This window comes from Misgurnus anguillicaudatus, chromosome 5 (genome assembly GCF_027580225.2).
Source record: "Misgurnus anguillicaudatus chromosome 5, ASM2758022v2, whole genome shotgun sequence".
NCBI lineage: Eukaryota > Metazoa > Chordata > Actinopteri > Cypriniformes > Cobitidae > Misgurnus > Misgurnus anguillicaudatus.
Genome location: NC_073341.2, coordinates 13,377,203 through 13,397,145, shown reverse-complemented (window position 1 = coordinate 13,397,145; position 19,943 = coordinate 13,377,203). Strand labels below are relative to the sequence as shown.

Here is a 19,943-nt window from a genome sequence, read left to right as displayed (position 1 = left end):
CCAAACATCTTTTGGGACAAAGAGGATCTCACAAAACCTGTAAAGGCATGCTTTTGTGTCATGTTTTTTTTCCAAAGTTTAAGAGTACACAAAAATGTTTAACATAATAAATTAGGCCATTTTGCATTGTAATGATACATTTGTCACATTTTCTCATCAAAAAATCTCATTCTGACCTCTACCTTTAGTTTTTGCTTAGACTTTTCTTTTTTTGGGTGGGTGGTATTACAGTATTGTTAGAAAAATTTAATAAACATCTCTTAAAAAAAATAAAATTCCAATAGAATGTAAACTGTAAATGATATAACTAATGGTAATTAAAATTTGTAGTCTAAATTTGTCATAAAATATCCAAATCCAATCATGTCTGATGTACTACTGTAATAAAAACTACAGTAAATTAATGATAAGTTTCACATTTCATTTTGGCCTGGAATGTGACATGGACATGCTTTCAAAATTAAAGCATTTTAAAAATGTATGAGTGAGTCTAGCATTCCTCTTACAGTACTTCACATTCATGGGCAGATGGTCCCGGTCATTTTTCCGGAATGCTCACATGAGTGACGGAGCGGAGGGGTGTGAAGTGACGCTGTGGGATCAAGTGTGTGAAGGTGTGAGAGAACTCCGGGTTTATAGGGTGGCCATGCACTTGAAAGAAAGGGTGACAAATTTAACCAATCAAGGAGGCCGGGTGTGAATAAAGGAAGCAAACTTTGCAAGCGGCGTTTTCTCATTAAAGGAAGTCAGTCATTTCACATACATTGGTCAATAATTTATGGTTTCAGATGCACCCTGCATAACACAACATTTGCCAGGAATTGAAAGCAAATGGTAGCAAGGAAAGAGTCATTGTTACGGTACTGTATATGGGGATCATCTTAAAGTGAGAATGCATTGTGATCAGTCGGTATATTCAGATGTGAATATAACTGATTTGCTTTAAGATTTAATGCATTCATCTGTCTATTAAACGGCATGTGGGTGACCTTGCTTCAGCATGTTACAATTGGAGGGTCCGTAGTTTGGTATTACTTCTGTTATTAGATGGTGTTATTTGCACATTTGAGTCTGTTTATACCTGGTATTAAGAGGCGTTTTAAGTGATGATCGAATCAGATCACATGAAAGAGACATTCACATTTACACCTGGTATTTTAATCCGTCTCTTTTTTTGTCTACTTTCGACCATGTATGTCCTCATTACTTTGAGGGGATGAGTCCGCCTGCTTTCATTTAAACTCAAGCTGGAGAAATGACGGCTTTAAAATGACACACATTAATATTATGTCAGAGTCAGCTGCTTGTGTTGTTAGTTAACATGCTGCACAACATTTTGTACATGTAGATGTAAGTGTTTTCTCTGATATTTCAGAGCAGTTGATGAAACAAGCTTGTGCAATTTTCACACGCTCGCAAAATGAAACAAAAAAGAGTCGAGAGCAGCCGCTTCAGTTTTATCAATGAAAGCATAATGATAGCACTGTACACTGTGTGTTCATGCTAGAAGTCATGTCCTATGTTAAAACTAGGGATGCACGATATATCGGCCAACATATCGTTATCGGCCGATAACTGCTTATTTTTAATATTATCGGTTATCGATCTGATAGCAAAATTAGGCCGATAAATGAAAGCTGATAAATGATGGATTATTTTGGTTCGTTGAACCACTTCACTTGCTCATTGCTGGCCATGTGGAGCTTTGATTGGTGCTTTTTGTGACATAGCACGAAGATGACACGTGTTGCGGGCTTAACAAGAGTATGCTGGTCTAGCGCAAAGACAAGATGTCCGCAGTCTGGAAATTTTTCATTGTGAAAATAATATGAATATTTATCGGCCTATATATATATCGGTTATCGGCCCCCCAAATATAAAGAGTTATCGGTTATCGGTATCGGCCAAAATTTCCATATCGGTGCATCCCTAGTTAAAACATTGTGCTCGTACATCACGTATATATCATTAGATTAATAGGCGAAGATTAGTTTATGTTTTGTAGCTGTTCGAACGAGTTCGACCACATACCAAGAAAACACTACCTCTGAACTGAATGTGGTCGGAAGTGGACGAGCTCAAAACATTTTACACCACGTTGCCACCTGTCTATAGCGTTGTCCTCTTTGACCAAAACACATCTTAATACCAGGTATAATCAGCTTCTTTGAAAGTCGAGCCATATAAGCTTTATTCGACAGTAAGATGAGTGACTCCTGCTATGCATTATGGTAAAGCTCTCAGTATTGTCATTGTTAAAGTTCACCAGTGGTATCTCAATGCCAATGTCATTCAGATGCTAATGCATGCAGCAAAGCTTTAAGAAGTCTTCTATTCGCCATTTAAAAGATCAGGAAAGCCCGGTCGCATTTTCCCTCCCAGTGTCTTTGACAAAACAAGAGAAGTGGTCAAGAAACCTGCTGAGTAGGGCCTTGCAGTATGGCTCAAATACTACTGTATTTCATATATATGTTAATACATTTGAAATCCAGGTTAAAGGCTTATAATCTAATTATGAGATTAGGAGCATCAGAGTTTGTTTTAATGTTTGACATACTCAGTCAGTATTAAAGATATTAAGGATACATTTTTCACATACTGTTCTTTACATTATGTAGGATGATTTTATGTAGAAAACAGTAAATTACTTAAAATAAGGTTTAGCTGGGTTTTTGTAAAGCCCGGAATATAGATGGTTTCAGCAGTAACAACATAAACAAGCGGCTGTCGCGGTCCGCACGTAACTTCAGGTAAACTCCGCTAATAATAAATAACCACAAAGTACTTTAAACGTAGTTTATTTATATAACAATCAAAAAAAACAACAACACATAGATTACCTAGGAAACCAAAACATTTGTTATTTTTGATGAGGCATTTGTTCAAGATATCAGTTTAGCAACTAGTCAGACCATTAAAAAAACGAAACCGGAAGTAAAGTTCGGATCCAAAAGTGTATCACGTGCGTCCAATGAAACCGTCTATAGTCTGTTTTTTTACATGTACGCAAATCGAGCACACAGCCTTGCAAAGTATAGTTTATTTTAATCGTGCATGTATGCAGACGTTGACGCATGTGCATTGTGACGAAATTCAATGCATTTTCGCGGTCTCTCTTCTGATGACGAAAATTGCATCACGCACACTGTACGCGGACCGTCATGTACCCGTAAAAAAAGGACTATACTTTAGCCTTAAGGGTCACAAATACGGATTAGCTCGTTTTTATTTAGGAATTTCAACAGTACAGCCATTGTAACCAGTTACTGGATATTTTCACTTAAGTAAATTGCAGTAACAGTCTGTATGTTCTTGTTTTTACACATTTTCAATAGATAAATGTGAAGGTCAAATAAAGCTAAAATCATTATTTACAATATTTATAATTAAAGGGCGCCTGTGGTCTGATTCACGATTTTACATTTCCTTTGGTGTGTAAGTGTGTATTAGTACATGTGGTGATGTAATACTCGAGTCCGAGACCAATTTCTGCTTTCTCAGACTCGTCTCGGAGTTGGTCCTTCAAAGATTCGGTCTCGGATTACAGTGGGAGGAGAAGGACTTGTAATTTCAGACCGAGTCCTCGAGACCAACACATTTTTTATGTTCAAATAAAAAAACACAACACATAACAATAATAATAAAATGCAATGTTGACGGGCATTATTTGGAAATGACATCCCATGGTGCAATGCAAAGATCTGCCATCAGAGCCGTTTATTTATCTCTAGAAAAATAGGCAGAAGATGATACATGTGGTAGGGATTTTTTAATGATACTAAAAGCATAGTCCATAGTAAGACGTTAAGACTGCTCCTCTAAACAATTCCCAATCTAGCTTAGTCTGTAGGCCTAAATGTTAATTATTAACTGGGGTGATATTAAATCATGAATATGAAAACTGACATGTTTTTATTGTCTTGGTCTTGACTCTGTCTCGACTCCTAAAGGACTCGGTTTCGACTCAGACTTGCTGCCTCAAAGACTCGGTCTTGACATGGACTCGACTGTATTTGAAAACCAACAGATTCGGTCTCGACCCTTCAAAGATTCTGTCTTGACTCGGCATAGGCGGTCACTATGTACATGTTAACGATATGCTAAAGGTACAAATCCCAAAATAAACAATGACCGGAGTTATCGTCTCCAACGTAAATCTTTTTTCTTGGACTACAACAAAACACACGGATTGTAGGCAACAGTTTACTTCTTGAGATTGGTGATGTACAAGACCGACATTATCATAATTCCTCCCACTTTGATTCATACCCTGTAAATTAACTCCTGTCAGCATTGCATTGTGCGCAGATCTTTCAAACATGGTAAGGAGCGTCACATTTCCTGCTGACGTCAGAGGTATTCACACCAATCACAACATACAGATTAGCTGGCCAATCAGGGACACAGCGCTTTTAAGATCGATGAGTTCTTTTGTACAAAATCTGTGTGTTTCAGGAAGAGATTGAAATCTGGAGCTAAAAATATACAGTATGTGGAAAATAATGTGTTTTTTATTTTACCATAAACCACGCAAACACATTTTATTATACGAATACACAAAATAATATTGTTTTAGCAATGAAATAAGTGCACTTTAATATCTTGGCAAATGTGGACCACAAAACCAGTCAAAAGTCACACATGTATGTTTGTAGCAATAGCCAAAATACATTGTATGGATCAAAATTAATGATTTTTTTAAGGAAAAAAACATTAGGATATTAGATAAAATCTTGTTAAATGAAAATATTTGGTAAATTCCCTACCATAGATATGTATATATTTTTATTTATCATTAGTAATATGTGTTGCTAAGGACTTCATTTGGACAACTTTAAAGACGATTTTCTCAATTTTTAGATTTTTTGCACCCTGAAAATCCAAATATTGTCAAATTTTTTTTGTATAAATCTAAAAAAATACCCTTATGACTGGTTTTGTGGACCAGGGTCAAAAAAGCTAAAATGTACTATTCAATATATAGCCGTATCACTAATAAATTAGTAAATTTGTATCGTTTTGATATTTTTGATCAAACAATATCACTAATAAATAAATAAAAATATACAATCAGTCTTTTTCTCCCGGCATTCACCTGTCGTACGTCGTTTGAGAAGTTTGCAGACAATGTGTAGTTTCATTGGGTGCCTGACTTTGCAAAGGAAATTGAAGACCTACACTTAACCCTCCTCAAACTGTATCTAGGCACTGCTGACCCCTTCTTATTCGGAAAGACCTGTCGGCTGCACAGAAAACATTGAAGCATCGGAACTTTCAATGCTCGGGCGAAAGAAAATGGCAATTCGCACTGTAATCGTACTGTCCTATAGAGAAGTTAAAGGCATTTCAGATGGTATGAATGGCCTGTTCTTGACTCCGCTCTAATGACGGGCCTGTGAAACTCCCTCTCATATTGAGAAAGAAAAGGCACTGGGCCATGACCCTGTTTTTATGACTTGAACTCTCTGTTAATGGTCCACAGCCCCAGCAGTTGACCTCGCCACATTCTCTACCGGCAGCAGTTTTTCATTTTTCCTCTCATTCCCTCACGAGAAATGATGCTTGTTTGTATTTACCACTTTTCTATTTTTGATCTATTTGTATTATGAAATTTTTTTAAATATATCTTTCAGCACACATCTCTATTATCACTGTCCCCTTGACACAGCCTGAAAGATCTGACGTTGAGGTAAAATCAAGAATCCTGATTCGAAACGGTTAATTTTTTCACGCAGTTCATATAAAAGGGTTTTGTTGAGTCACAGGGGCGGGGAATTTGTACAATATTTGCTTTTAATACCCCCTTAGATTAAAGTAAACAATCAAAATATGAGGTGTATACTCTCATTTTTTTTACAAAAGTTGTCACTGGGACGGTACCTTTTAAAATGTACCTTTGAGGTACCAATATCCACATTTAAGGGACAAAAGTGTACTTTTTGAAAAGGTACCGCCCAGTAACAACCTTTTTATCTTCTTGTACCTTTTTTCTGGGAGTGTACAATACAAAATGGACAAAACACAAAACTTCTAAGGGATTTATTGGACAAAATAATTTGGTAAGAAAGCAAATATATATGAAGGTATTAAAGCGTACATTTTGTATCCATTATTAATATAAATTGATCCTCTCTTGTGGTAATATTTTGTAGTCATTGTCCTATGTCTTTATAAACGTTATACCTGTACGTTTTTTTAATGCCTTCTTAAAAAAAAATTCAGAGCCGAGCTTCAGTTTATACACACCAATGAAACATGCATACACATTTTCAGTGCATCTTTTATTAATAATCAAAAAATGTTTTAGAGCGAAGACATTTTGCCCACAACTGTACATCAATTCTGTGACATTTTGCATATTTATGACTTCCATGTGTAGTTTTCTCTCCTAGCTAAGATGCCTACGCTTATTGTTGAGTATGATAAGTGTACAAAACATTTTGAAGACCAATGCTGCATGCGTATAGACCATTTCAGCAGTAACAACATAAACAAGCGGCTTTCGTGGTCATCACGTAACTTCCAGTAAACTCCGCAAAGAATAAATAACAACCTAGTCCTTTTAGAGTAGTTTATTTATATAACAAGCAAAATAAACAGCACGTAGATTGCATAGGAACGCAAAACATTTGTTATTTTCGACGAGGTATTTGTTTAAGAGTTTAGTTTCAGCAACTAGTCAGACCATTAAAGGCGGAGTCCATGATGTTTGAAAGCCAATGTTGATATTTGAAATCACCTAAACAAATATGCCCCTACCCCAATAGAATTTGGACCTTCTGTTGATAGACCCGCCCCACACATACGCAACCCGGCATTTGATTTGATTTGATTGGCCATAAGTGTGTTTTGGTAGTCGGCCCGTCTCCTTTTCCAACGCGTTTTTCAAACATCGTGGACTCCGCCTTTAAACAAACAGAAACCGGAAGTAAAGCTCGGACCAGACGCTCATCGCGTCACCGCACCGCACGTGTGCCCAGTGAAACGGTCTATAAACCAAATGCGAAGCATCACGTTCCTCGCTCTAGATTACTTGCGGGATCTAACTTCACAAATATTTTCATCTTTTTGAGTTTGAGGCGAATAGCGCGTGTTTGTGGAATCGCGCCACCCAATTTTCATCATTTGCATCCCACGTGCATTGGGATAAACATGTCTGCTAAATGAATAAAAATTAACAGGTGACTCCCAGGTGATCATTTTTCTCAAAATTGTTGTAAATCAATTTATTAAAAAGTACTTCACTACGGCTTCCTCTGCATGCATATATCCTTGATCTCTCTCCCTCATCTCTGTGAGGTTCATCATTATGTCAAAAATAAAGGTACAAGCTGTCACTTGGGCAGTACCCTTTAAAAAAGCTCCTAATATGTACCATTTAGGTAAAATATGTATCTTTGAACTGCCAATATGCACCTTTGAAGTACTAATATGCACTCTTTGGGTACAAAGCTGTACCCTTGCTGTCCCAGTGACAACTTTTGTAGCTTTATTTCTGAGAGTGCATGGAAAGCAACAGTCTTGTTTGTATTGGTTCATTAGGCAGCAGATGGGAGGGGTGTTAGGTGATATCATAATTCTGACAGAGGGAAGGTAAGAGCGGAGGAAGGGAGAGAGGGTTAGTGTTTCCGCTGCTCTTGGTTTGAACCCTTTCTTGGTTAAGTCAGCCGTGACGCTACAGCAGCGGTGAGCAAGCACATTCCTTGCATGGCCATACCATTCACGTTACCATGGCACCCACCCATCTGGTCAAGGATTGTCTTTTGGGATGGGGGAGGAAGTGTGTGTTTGTGTGCGTTACAGTGTTTGTTTGTCTTCGTTGTGCCAATTTGGTCAACAAATTGCATTTACATTTAGAATTTAACAGGATTATCTGAAAAGCAATATAAAATGCACTGAACATCCATGATATTAATGCAGGATTTGACCTGATTCTATCTGTCAGGTTTCGAATAGAAGTTAAAGTAGGAAATTACACCATTGGTTATTGTTTCCCCACCCACGTGATTTTGGTGACATAAGCAGAAATAATACTTTTAGAACCAATCAGAGGTCTTGGTAACACTTTAGAATAAGGTTGTATTCATATTAGTAAACATGCTGGCTGATGTAAACTGTACAGTGAATTGTATATTTTTAAAGCATTTACTGATTTGTTAGTGTTAGTTGATACCAATACAATCAGGACTGGAAATAAGGGGAACACTGGGGATGAAGTACTGGGAGTACCTCAAACTGGTGAGATTGTGGAATTAGATCTAAACAACTATATAGCATTTATGAATCCCCTTATGAGTTTTTTATTGCAACTTTTTTTATAATGCATCATCAAGCTTGTCACATGACACTTCACAGTGGCACTGTATGCCTGATGGTTTCATTTCAGATTTATTTAAAATATCCATTAACTAAAGATCCAAATTTTATATGCTTTACAATTTTCTTTTTCTGAGGACAAGAAAGCATAAGAGGAAACATAAAAAATGTTAATCTTATTTTAAGAAGTCAGAGTCTGCCCAGTTAATTTCTGCCATTTCCAGCCCTGAATACTATTGGTCATTGTTCTTATACATTGTGCATTAACTAATGTTAACAGACGAAAAATATGAAAAATATTATTTAATGTTGAAATGAACATTAACCAAGATGAATAAATGCTGCACAAGCTGTTTGTAAGTTCATGTAGTTACCTAATGTTATTGGAACCTCATTGTGAAATTATTACATTTTGATTTATATATATATATATATATATATATATATATATATATATATATATATATATATATATATATATATATATATATATATATATATATATATATATATATATATATATATATATATATATATATATAACGCACGGAGTCACCAAAGCACGTTCTATTAATAGCCTCAATTTTATTATTTATTTATTACATATTTTTATATATGCTTGGCTTCTTTTATGTATGTCAACATTTTAAACCATGATAACATTAAGTTAAATAAAATCAATAAATAAAACAAAAATGTTTTTAGTAGTCTATTTTAATATTTTAATATTGTTTTATCCATTGTGGTAGTCCTTGCTCAAAAAAAGGTTGAAGACCCCTGATATATATTATTATGTTGATACATTGTATCATTATAAATATCATTAAATAAAAAAAAATGTCCATTTTGATTTTATAGTTCTGGTTCCCTATAATGTGGTACATTGTACTAATCTAGTTGTAAATAATGGAGACATATGGAATGGAAATAATAAAATACACCTTGATTACATTTTGCTGTTTAACATATTGGCAATACTAATTTACTTGCTAAACAAAACCAAACCAGCTCTAACCAGCTCTAACCAACATAAACCAGCCTAAACAGAATAGATGGGATGGTCAGCAACTCAGACTGTGATGTCAACATCACTTTAGTTTTTGCTATTTAAAGTTTAGGATTTCCTTATTTTATTATTGTTGTACTTCCAATTATACAATTTCTTTTAATCTTCTTTATTTTTTTACATTTTCTAATATTTTTCAAAAGCTTTTCAGATTTTCTTCTATAATTTCTGTTTCCTTTCATCTTGTAAATAATGTTATTTTGGGAAGAGTGTTATACAAAGAATTTCACTATATATTATATATTTAAGTACTTGTATATACATTATTATGGTACTAATGACTGTGTTGTGTGTTTCTATCAGATGACCAGGCTGAGCAGCGCTCCTGTCTTATTTGCGGAGACCGTGCCACAGGTCTGCACTATGGCATTATTTCCTGTGAGGGATGCAAGGGCTTCTTCAAGCGCAGCATTTGCAACAAACGCGTCTACCGCTGCAGCCGCGACAAGAACTGCGAGATGTCGCGCAAGCAACGTAACCGCTGCCAGTACTGCAGACTTCTCAAGTGCCTGCAGATGGGAATGAACCGCAAAGGTGAGAGACTTTGAAATAGAAGGGACCAGGTTATTATAGTGAGATAAAGATCAGCATAACTAGTCGCCTGCGTATGTTTTGTTTTAATTGTAACATTGGGTTTTTTCTTCTGGTTGGACTCCATAAGTGCCCAACTCAAAACTGTAAACCAGCAAGACAACATTAACTTAACCAGCAAAACTGGTTACGTTTCGCCGGTGAACCGAATGACAAAATTGGTCCACTAGCTAAACAAGCCTCCAACCAGTATAAACTAGCCTGAACGTGTACCAGAATAGATGGGAGGATCAGCCAATCGGACTGTGATGACAACAATAGATATTCAGGATTTTCAAAAAAGTCTATTCTTCAATATTGTATTGATAGTTTTATAAAATGAAACTTCAAGGACTGGTAGCTTTTAGTTGAATTGGCATCTTTAGTGCAATACAATAAAATACAAAGTCAGCCCTTCCATTGTAATAGGCTGAAAGCACTCCAGGCATACATGACTATTCAAGACAATAGGCTTGGATACAGCTGGTGGGAAATACTTTAAAATAATCACTTCTGCCCTCTAGTGGCTATCACATTCACGCACAAGAGCAAATGATTGGGGTTAAAGTTAATGTCATCTTAGAATATTATTAGATCTTTATTTACAAAGATGGTTGTCTGTAGATAAATTACAGCTCTTATGATTTAGTTTCCCAGTCTTACAGAATATAAGCAACCACAATCTGTACCTTCTCTGTTATTTTGAGCTTGAGATACAGTACTGTGCAAAAGTCTTAGGCTATCACCACCAGACTCTTTGTTTTAGAAGTTTTAATGTTCATGCATATTTATTTTTCAATCTATTTTATTAAGATACAAACAGAAAATAGAGGATATATTTATTAAAAAAATAAAATTTTCAGGACTAAATGTCTTCTTTAAGCATTGTCGGTGTTTAGTGTGACCTCTCTTGGCATTAAACACATCTCGAGTGCTTTTGAGCAGAATGAAGTAAAAGGACTAATTTCTTTAAAAGATTTAATTTAATTTAGAGATTCTGCAGTTTCCCGCTATTGCTCAAGTGGAAGGAGAGTTTACCCTAAAAACTTGACACATCAGTTTACATTTTTATACAGTTTTTAATACTATATACACCTTTCCTGTATTTTCTTGATGTATGTTATTAAAGAGACTGAGAAATAATTATATATGATCACTATAACATTGCAAAACAATGCAACAGTAAATTATGCTTAATTTATGAATTAAGATGGTGTGATCACGGTTTTAAGCCATCATTTTTAGAAATTGATGTAACATTTAAAACTTTAAATTTAAGACATTACATGCCACATCAGGACCTCTTTATAATTTTAGCTTTCGTCTTATGTGAATGGGCAATGGGTTAATAAACCTCTAACCTTTTGTGAAATAATTTTAGCATATGGCTAGTCATGTTTTATTGCCTAAATATATAATCTTAAAGGAAAACACCACTGTTTTTCAATATTTTACTATGTTCTTACCTCAACTTAGACTAATTAATACATAGCTGTCTTTTTTCAATGCGTGCACTTAATCTTTGTACAGTGTGTTGTGAATGTGTTAGGATTTAGCTTAGCCCATTCATTCCTTAGGATCCAAACAGGGATGAATTTAGAAGCCACCAAACACTTCCATGTTTTTCCTGTTACATGAGTAGTTACACGTAGGGATGTAACGATTCAATCACGATTCAATCACGATTCAATCACGGTCCTCATTAAAAATGCCTGTCTGAAATCGATTCTGAATCGCAAGGCTGCGATTCTTTGTTTTATGCACAGCTTGTGCCTGTATTACGGCATTTGGTCAGTAGGAAGTCCTTATCAATCTAAAATCATTATGAGTCGGAGTCGTTTATAACGTGCATTTAAAAAAGCAACACTCGTTAAACAAAATCATTCAAAATATTCTTTATTATCATGAAAATACCTGAAACAATATGAAGAACAGCGTATAAATATTCATGTGTAAGCATTTCCTGGAATAGCGTTTCTGCACGGGAGCGCCCTCTGGCGTTCGGATGTGCCGGGATTTCACCGTAATTCATTCAAATTCATTAATTGAGAAAACGCGCATTTGCACGATGAATCGTTACACCCCTAGTTACACGAGTAAGTATGGTGCCACAAAATAAAACTTTTGTTTGGATCCTAAGGAATGAATGGGGCTAGGCTAAATGCTAACACATTCACGATGCGCTGTACACAGATTAAATGCACGCTTTGAAAAAAGATAGGGATGTATTAATTTGTCTAAGTTGAGTTATAGTAAAATATTGAAAAATGGTGGTGTTTTCCTTTAAGTATGTTGAATGTTAAAAAAAATGCTTCATAACATAACAATCATAACAAACATCAATGTTCTGGCCAAATGTGTATATATGCAGTGAAACACAAGTTGCATGAAAGTTAACTCTGTTATTATATTATTGTTTATATTAATTGTATTTTATGTACTGTATAAAGCGTGTTATTTATTTTGTTTCATGCTTGTGGGTAACATCACCTTTGACAAAAATGCAAGCTTCTTTTTTTACAAAATGATGAACAAAGGAAATAATTTCTTGAAGGTGAAATAGTTTTTAAAAACTTGAGAATTATTATTATTTATTTATTTATTTTGCTTTTGCCTTGCAGCAATCAGAGAGGATGGTATGCCAGGAGGAAGGAATAAAAGCATCGGCCCTGTCCAGGTACCCATAACCCCCCCTCTCGCTTACTTTAAACAAACCATTTTTTGCTTCTGATGAAATCACCTGCCCTGATCTTTCTCTTCTTCTCTCTTTGAATTTCTTTTCATCAACATCTTTCAAAGTGATAAATTAATTACTGTGTCCCTGCTCCGCATTTCAATACAAGTTTCTCATCTTTTATTTTTCCTGTGTCCATTTTGTATTAAAGCCGATGTAGCGTCTGCGTTCGTGCCCTCTCCAGGCATGAATGTTGGGAAATAGAGCTGATTTGTTTAAAAGATGACTTCTTGGATAAAAAGCCTCAAATGCCATAAGAGCACCTTGTGGCCTCATAATTTCAAGATGTTAATTTCATTAGCAAAGTCTTTGTTTTCAAGGCCATCGCTTAGTGAATAGATTTCCTTGTCATTCTTTGCTTTCTTTGTCATCTGACCTCATCACATCATTGTGTCAGGCAGCTTTTCTCCATTTGTAAGAATGTGGATGTTAATGGCTGTATTAAAAGAGAATATTTTGCTTTGCGAGCTTTGAAATACCCTTTAACAAGGTTTGCATGTACCTTTGCGATTTCTTTTTCCGCATAGTTTTCTGACAAAACTAAAACGATTGTTAGGTTTTAAACTTCATTGAGGTTACAAATGCATAATGTTTGTATATGGTATTTTTAAGCCATGTTTACTGTGTTTTAGCACTGTGCACTTCACAGGGCTGGTGAAGATGTGTTAAACTCATCAATTGAATTAAAGAGGGAATTTGAGTGCATGGCCTTGACTTAAATGCTCGTCTCTTCTGTTATTTTGACAGTCTATGTAGCATCTTTCTACGACTACCTCTCCTCTTTTGTTCAAGTGACTTAGCTGACACTTTACTAATTTTTAGTATTCTTTGTATGGTTTGTTAAATTAAAATGAAATATTTAAAATATCCCCCTGTACAGATATCTGATGAGGAGATTGAGCGGATTATGTCTGGACAAGAGTTTAAGGATGAAGCCAACATGCCAGAACACACATGGGGAAACAACGGCGACAGTGACCACAGTTCCCCTGGCAACGGTGTCTCCGATGGGAACCAGCCCTCTCCTGTATCCACACTTTCATCCAAGTGAGTACTCATAATGGTAACTGGGAATATGAAATTTTGGGATTAATAGAATTACTGGTTAAACTAACAATGTACATGATTCCTGTTTGGGAATATCCTACATAAAATTATCCTACATAATGTAAAGAACATCATTGATATCTTTAATATTGACTGCGTAAGGTCATGTCAAAGATTTAAATCAATAATTAAAATCAAACTTGGCTGCTTCTTGTTTCTTCTGTAACGCATTAGATACCAAATGAAAATGCTGCTTTGGTAAACATTGCAAAAACAGTCATTTTCCTTTCTTATTCCTCTTTATTTCTCTCTCGACAGTCGTTCTGTGGAGCTGAACGGCTACACTGCAGCTCTGAGGGAACAGTACATTGGCACCGCGATGGCCCAACACTACCAGTTTTTGCCCCATCTGTTTGGATACGCAGCACAGCCGCGGAGTCTGTACCCTCAGAGTCATACCCTCATCAGCCAGCTGGTGGCAGCAGAGGAACTGGCCCCACTTGGCACACCCATGCTCATCGAGGACGGGTAAAAACCCTTCATTCGGTCATACAGGCTCACCTCGCTCGTTTAAAAACTAGGCTTTTATTATCATGAATGCATATCATCTGTCACTGGACTCTTTATTTTGTTACTTAAACGATTATTCCACTTTCCTATAAATAAATTCTGATAATTTACTCACCCACATGTCATCCAAGATGTTTATGTCTTTTTTTGTTCAGTCAAGATGAAAGTTTTTTGAGGAAAACATTATAGGGTTTTTCTCCACATAGGTGGACTTTAGTGGACCTGAAAGGAACACGCCCAGATTTTGGGAATTTAGCTTATTCACTGTCCATAAGTCCATACATACCTTTCCATACATACAATATATTGAGAAAAATCCTGAAATGTTTTCCTTAAAAAAAAAAAAAACATAATTTCTGAACAAAGAAAATCATAAACATCTTGATTAACATGGGGGTGAGTAAATTATCAGGAATTTTTTATAAAAGTGGAGTATGTTGAGTTAAGGTGAATGAAAGTATGAGTTAAGGTGTTGTGAGCATTTCATTAATGGTGTGTAATATGTGAACTTGTCTTTGAAATCCAGGCTAAAGTCTCAATCTAATGATGAGCCGAGGAGCATCAAAGTTTGATTTCAATCATTGATCTTACGCAATGAGATTGTTCTTTATATTAGGTAGGAGGACGGTCTCACATGATGCTCTGTCTGTTTTCCTCACAGGTATCGGGTCACTCAGGTGGAGCTCTTTGCCCTGTTGTGCAGACTTGCGGATGAACTTCTGTTCAGACAGATCTCGTGGATCAAAAAGCTGCCGTTCTTCTGCGAGCTGTCTATCGAGGACTACACGCGGCTCCTGAGCGCCACCTGGCAGGAACTCATCCTACTGGCCTGTCTGACTGTCTACAGCGCTCAGGTTCTGGGCGATCTTGCCAACGTGACTGACAAATACACACCATCCGACGATGAGCTGCAGGGGTAAGCTGGAACTTTAAACCCAAAATGGTCTTATAAAAAAGCTGGCAAGTGGCAAGATATATAGGAGCGGTTTCCCGGACAGGGATTAGACTAGTCCTAGACTAAAATAAATGTAAGAGCTGTCCAAACTGAAAACAACTTGCACTGGCATATCCAAAAATACATCAGTGCCATTTGTTTTGCCTCAAAATGCACACAAGTAATGTTTCAGTAAGGCATGTTTGTTAAAACTAGTTATATTAAACTAAGGCCTAGTCCTGGCTTATGCTAATCACTGTCCGGAGTGATTATTCCGTGCTGTGCTACGAGCGTTTTGTGTTTTATCCAATTGCCGAGAGTTGAAACATGTTCAGAAACGCTGGACTCTTCAAATGTCAGTCTTCACTCAACCATCCAATCACAGTAGATGAGGGGCAGGACAAAAATAAACTGAAGGATCATAGCAGCCAAAGAGAAATTTTGCCAAGCACCCACAGTCGGCGTTTGCACCTGGCATTTTCAGGCACGTTTATACGCTTTGGTAAACAGACAGCCTAACTGTGCGTTCACACCAGATGTGAATGAAGCGAATAAATCACGCTAGTCACGTGTAGTTGGACACTTGAACATTTTGAGTAAATTTGCTTCATTTGCATGTGAAATTTGCATAATTTCCGCATGAAATACGCTATATGTATATAAATAGCTCAATTTAAGTAAAGAGCATTTTTTACAACTTTCCAGATTGTCCGACCTCCTCACTCACTTTCTTTCAAGCAATATCCTTTTTATTCCTGTTTCTGTAAAAGTACGAAGATGTGTCATACAGCTCCATGTGTCCACATACAGCGACAATGATTTTTTCCTCCTTTGTTGTTAGTATTTTTGGGGAAACACGTCTACGTTGTAATCACGTCACTACTAGAGCAAGCTCTGATTGGTTAAGGCACTGTGAATATCTGCCAAAGTTCAGATTTTTCAACTTTTTTAAACGAATCACGTGTTACGCACCACCTTATTCACACACACACACACACACACACACTAGCTCATCCTTGCATTGACTTAACATGTAAATTACTCACAGTTAACGCTTCAATTCGCGTCTGGTATAAACACACCATTAGTGTATTTTTTCATAATAAAGGTTATGCATTGTGTATAGCGTCACTACTACACAGATAGTTGGTTGAAACAAGTTCACCTTAGCGGATTAGTTAATTCAAGTGGTTTGTTTCAATGAGGTGGAAGGATTTTGTTCATCAGCTGTCTGTCTATTAATTCTGAAAATATTTTTTACGATTATAGTAACTGTAAAATATGTATTTTAGGTATTGGTATAAACCATTGTCTAGTTTTTGTTAGGCCATTGGGCTGGTTTTACTACGCAGTCCTGGCAACCATGGTATCAGTAGCATTTTAATCAACATGCAAACCATACAAATTCCCCCTGCTGGCCACAAGCGGTAAACTTACTTAATGACTTTTTTTGACCTAATTTATTACAAGGCAGTCCAGATAAGTAGAAAACATGAAGCATGTCATCTACTGTTAGATGAAATTAACGTCCATGGAAAAAGTCCATGATAAAGTAAAATTTACACAATTTTGGGGCATGGGGGCCTCAGGTCCTGACTGTGCTTAGGACCCCCAAAATGATAAACCCACCCCTGCCTGGTACAGTTGCTCATGAGTCTGAAATTATATGACTGCTGAAGCATCTCTTCTTGATCTCCTAGAGACATGCTACTGCATGATCTCGAATGATTATTGCTTACTTGATGTGAGGCCTTTATGAGTAATTTAGTACCAAGATACTTCTCGCATGCTTTGCTTTATCTCTACAGTATATTATCACACAGTTTGTGTGATCTCCCACTCACTAGCTTTTTTATTGTCTCATTGGTCTAGCACATAAATTACAAAGATGTTAAAAAGATAAACATGAAAGTGTTAAAAACGACTTGAAAAATATGTGAATGTGAGAAGGGCCTTTTCTTTAGTTAGCGTGGGTCAGTTTTAACCTGACTCTCACTTAATCAAACAAGCAGTGATCCAAAAAATGACCTAAATGCATCAGACACCCTACCCTGGAATATTTATAATTTCATCAACAAATTTTATTATATCACACACTGAGAAAACATTCATACATTTTAAAAAAAAATTTTAGGGTCATTATGTGTTGATTTTGTGTTAAAATAAAACACAAGTTCTGTTAAAAGTAACACAAAGTGTTGTTCCAATAATAATACAGAAATGTGTGTATTCTGGGACAACGCATTTAGTGTGTTGTCCCTAAACTGACACCGGTTGTGTTGTTTTTAACACTTTCGGTTTTAAGATGGTATTCAATATATTTGTGTTGTACAAAGTCTGCCCATCCAATTGAGCCTTTAGTTTTATCAGATTTATTAAAGGCAGATCAGCTGTACCGCTACTTTCCGAAAAAAGCAGAGCTCCTGTAGGTGTACCGCAGGCGGAGCGAGTCACAAACAGACAACACACAAAACATTATCCCACTATCTCTGGATAACTTATGAACTTTGTTGGTGTGTTGGTGCCCTATTCCGGATGAAGTGCCCTAATAAGGACTTCCACTGTACTTCCTGCACTGAAATCATCACTAAGTCATTAGTTCAACTGCTTTTTTGACACTTTGCCTATGTTTAGCATAAAAAATCCAACTCTTAAACAGAGTTACTAGATCAGAGTGCATGAAATGGCTTTAACCCCCCTTTTCATAAGAAAGTGGACCCAGAAATGAGTGTCCAATTTAGGAGATACTAAGCTGTGCTGCTCAAGCAGACGATGTGGGTTCAAATCTGCTCCAAGCTCTCACCTTTCCTTAAAGTCTCAGCTGTCAGGTCAGCCGTTTCTGTCTGAAATCTATAGTTGACTGATGAATCTTGTTTGCGTGTTTGCATAGTTTCAGTGAGGATGGGATGGAGGTGATGGAGAAGCTGATCTATCTGTTTCGTAAATTCCATCAGCTGAAGGTCAGCAATGAGGAGTACGCCTGCATGAAGGCCATCAACTTCCTCAACCAAGGTAAAACAGCAATCAACCTAAACTTAAGCTAGACTTAAAGGGGACATATCATAAAAATCTGACTTTTTCCATGTTTAAGTGCTATAATTGGGTCCGCAGTGAAAATATAAAAAAGATCAACCCAGTAACTTAGTTTTGGTAAACCATTCACTGCAAGCATGTGAAAAAATAGATCATTGAAATTTGGCTCCCTTTGTGATGTCAGAAGGGGACCTTATTTTAATAATACCACCCCTTAATCTGCACTATCCAACCACGCCACTGCCATTTAGTGCAGAGAGAAAATAATTGACAGCACAATTGAGTTTTAATTTCAACAATCAGTGTTTGCATTTTATCAAGTAATTTGCATTAAGGATGCACATTTTTGCTCACACCTACATAGTGGCAATTTTAACATGTTATAATAAATTATCTCTATGGTATTTTGAGCTAAAACTTCACATACGTACTCTGGGGACACCAAAGTTTTATTTGACATCTTTAAAAAGTCTTGTGAAATGTCCCCTTTAAGTCAATGGATTTCTAGTATAAAAGATTGCTGGGTTATATTAACTTGTCAAGTTCTGTCAATGGTCCTCTAAACTCTGCTGGTTATTGATTTAGCCTTTATGTTCTGTCCTCATGATCTTCAAATTCATCAAAAGGCTTCGTTCATTGCATTCATCTCAAATAGCCCAACATTATTACCTGCCGTTGTAAAATGTCGTAAATAGATTTTTTTCGAAGAAAAGTATTCCACACATTTTAGATTTATTTAACTGAATGGCAACTATAAGACATAAATAACAGTGTATTTCTAAAGTGCACTTTTAAAAATATAGTACAAGGTTTGCAGTCTTAACCACATTTTAACTATTTTCAGAATCAGTACATTTTCATCTTAAATCAGATGCAAGATGTTTTAAAAAATCAATAACAAGGGAAGGACACAATATTATTATATTATTATAAAATTACTAATATTAATATATTGTTTGTACCAATCTGATTAAACTATGAATGGTCATTGAGTGTGATAAAAATAATCGAAAACATAAAAAAAAGTGTTTTGTGAATTGGTTATTACGGTTGTGGCTTAACACAGACAATATTGACATGATATCTTGTTATAATAAAGATGGAAGGGGGATGAAGTAACATTAAATGCACACAATATGACGTGTTATACCACAGGCCTGTTAAATGCTTTATTCTGATTGGTTAATAAATGTTCGGGTATGCATTATTTTTCAATAAACGCACACGTAACCTGTCTATGTCATCAAATAACCATCCTGAACACTGCCTCTGGTAATCGTAGTATAAGCAGAATGGTTGACGCCGGTCCTTTGAATTATTTAAAAATAATGCACACCCAAGGTGTAATGGCATTACTACCTCGGGTGTGCATTATTTTTGAATAATTTAACGGCCCGTCATAAATTATTCCTTACTTATGTTGTAGCTTTTTATCTCTTTGTGAAAATCCTCTCGCATTGCAATGAATTGCCGTTCTTTTTTTCCTTTTTGTCCAGATATCCGGGGTCTGACCAATGTGACCCAGCTGGAGCAACTAAACAAGCGTTACTGGTACGTTTGTCAGGACTACACCGAGTACAAGTACCCTCACCAGCCTAAACGCTTTCCTGAGATTATGATGTGTCTGCCAGAAATCCGCTGTATTGCAGGTATGGCATGTTTATTATGACCTA

General features: G+C 36.2%; 1 protein-coding gene across 2 annotated transcripts in view; it reads left to right on the top strand.

The window, feature by feature from the left end:
• The window catches only part of nr6a1a (nuclear receptor subfamily 6, group A, member 1a), a 113,563-nt gene that overhangs the window by 92,172 nt on the left and 1,448 nt on the right, over positions 1 to 19,943 (top strand). For both annotated transcript variants that reach the window (XM_055168135.2, XM_055168136.2), the window contains 7 exons: positions 9,686 to 9,916; positions 12,574 to 12,629; positions 13,567 to 13,733; positions 14,052 to 14,261; positions 14,965 to 15,219; positions 18,128 to 18,249; positions 19,767 to 19,919. In XM_055168135.2, the coding sequence (XP_055024110.1) occupies positions 9,686 to 9,916; positions 12,574 to 12,629; positions 13,567 to 13,733; positions 14,052 to 14,261; positions 14,965 to 15,219; positions 18,128 to 18,249; positions 19,767 to 19,919 (1,194 nt within the window). The remainder of the gene's footprint in view (positions 1 to 9,685; positions 9,917 to 12,573; positions 12,630 to 13,566; positions 13,734 to 14,051; positions 14,262 to 14,964; positions 15,220 to 18,127; positions 18,250 to 19,766; positions 19,920 to 19,943) is intronic.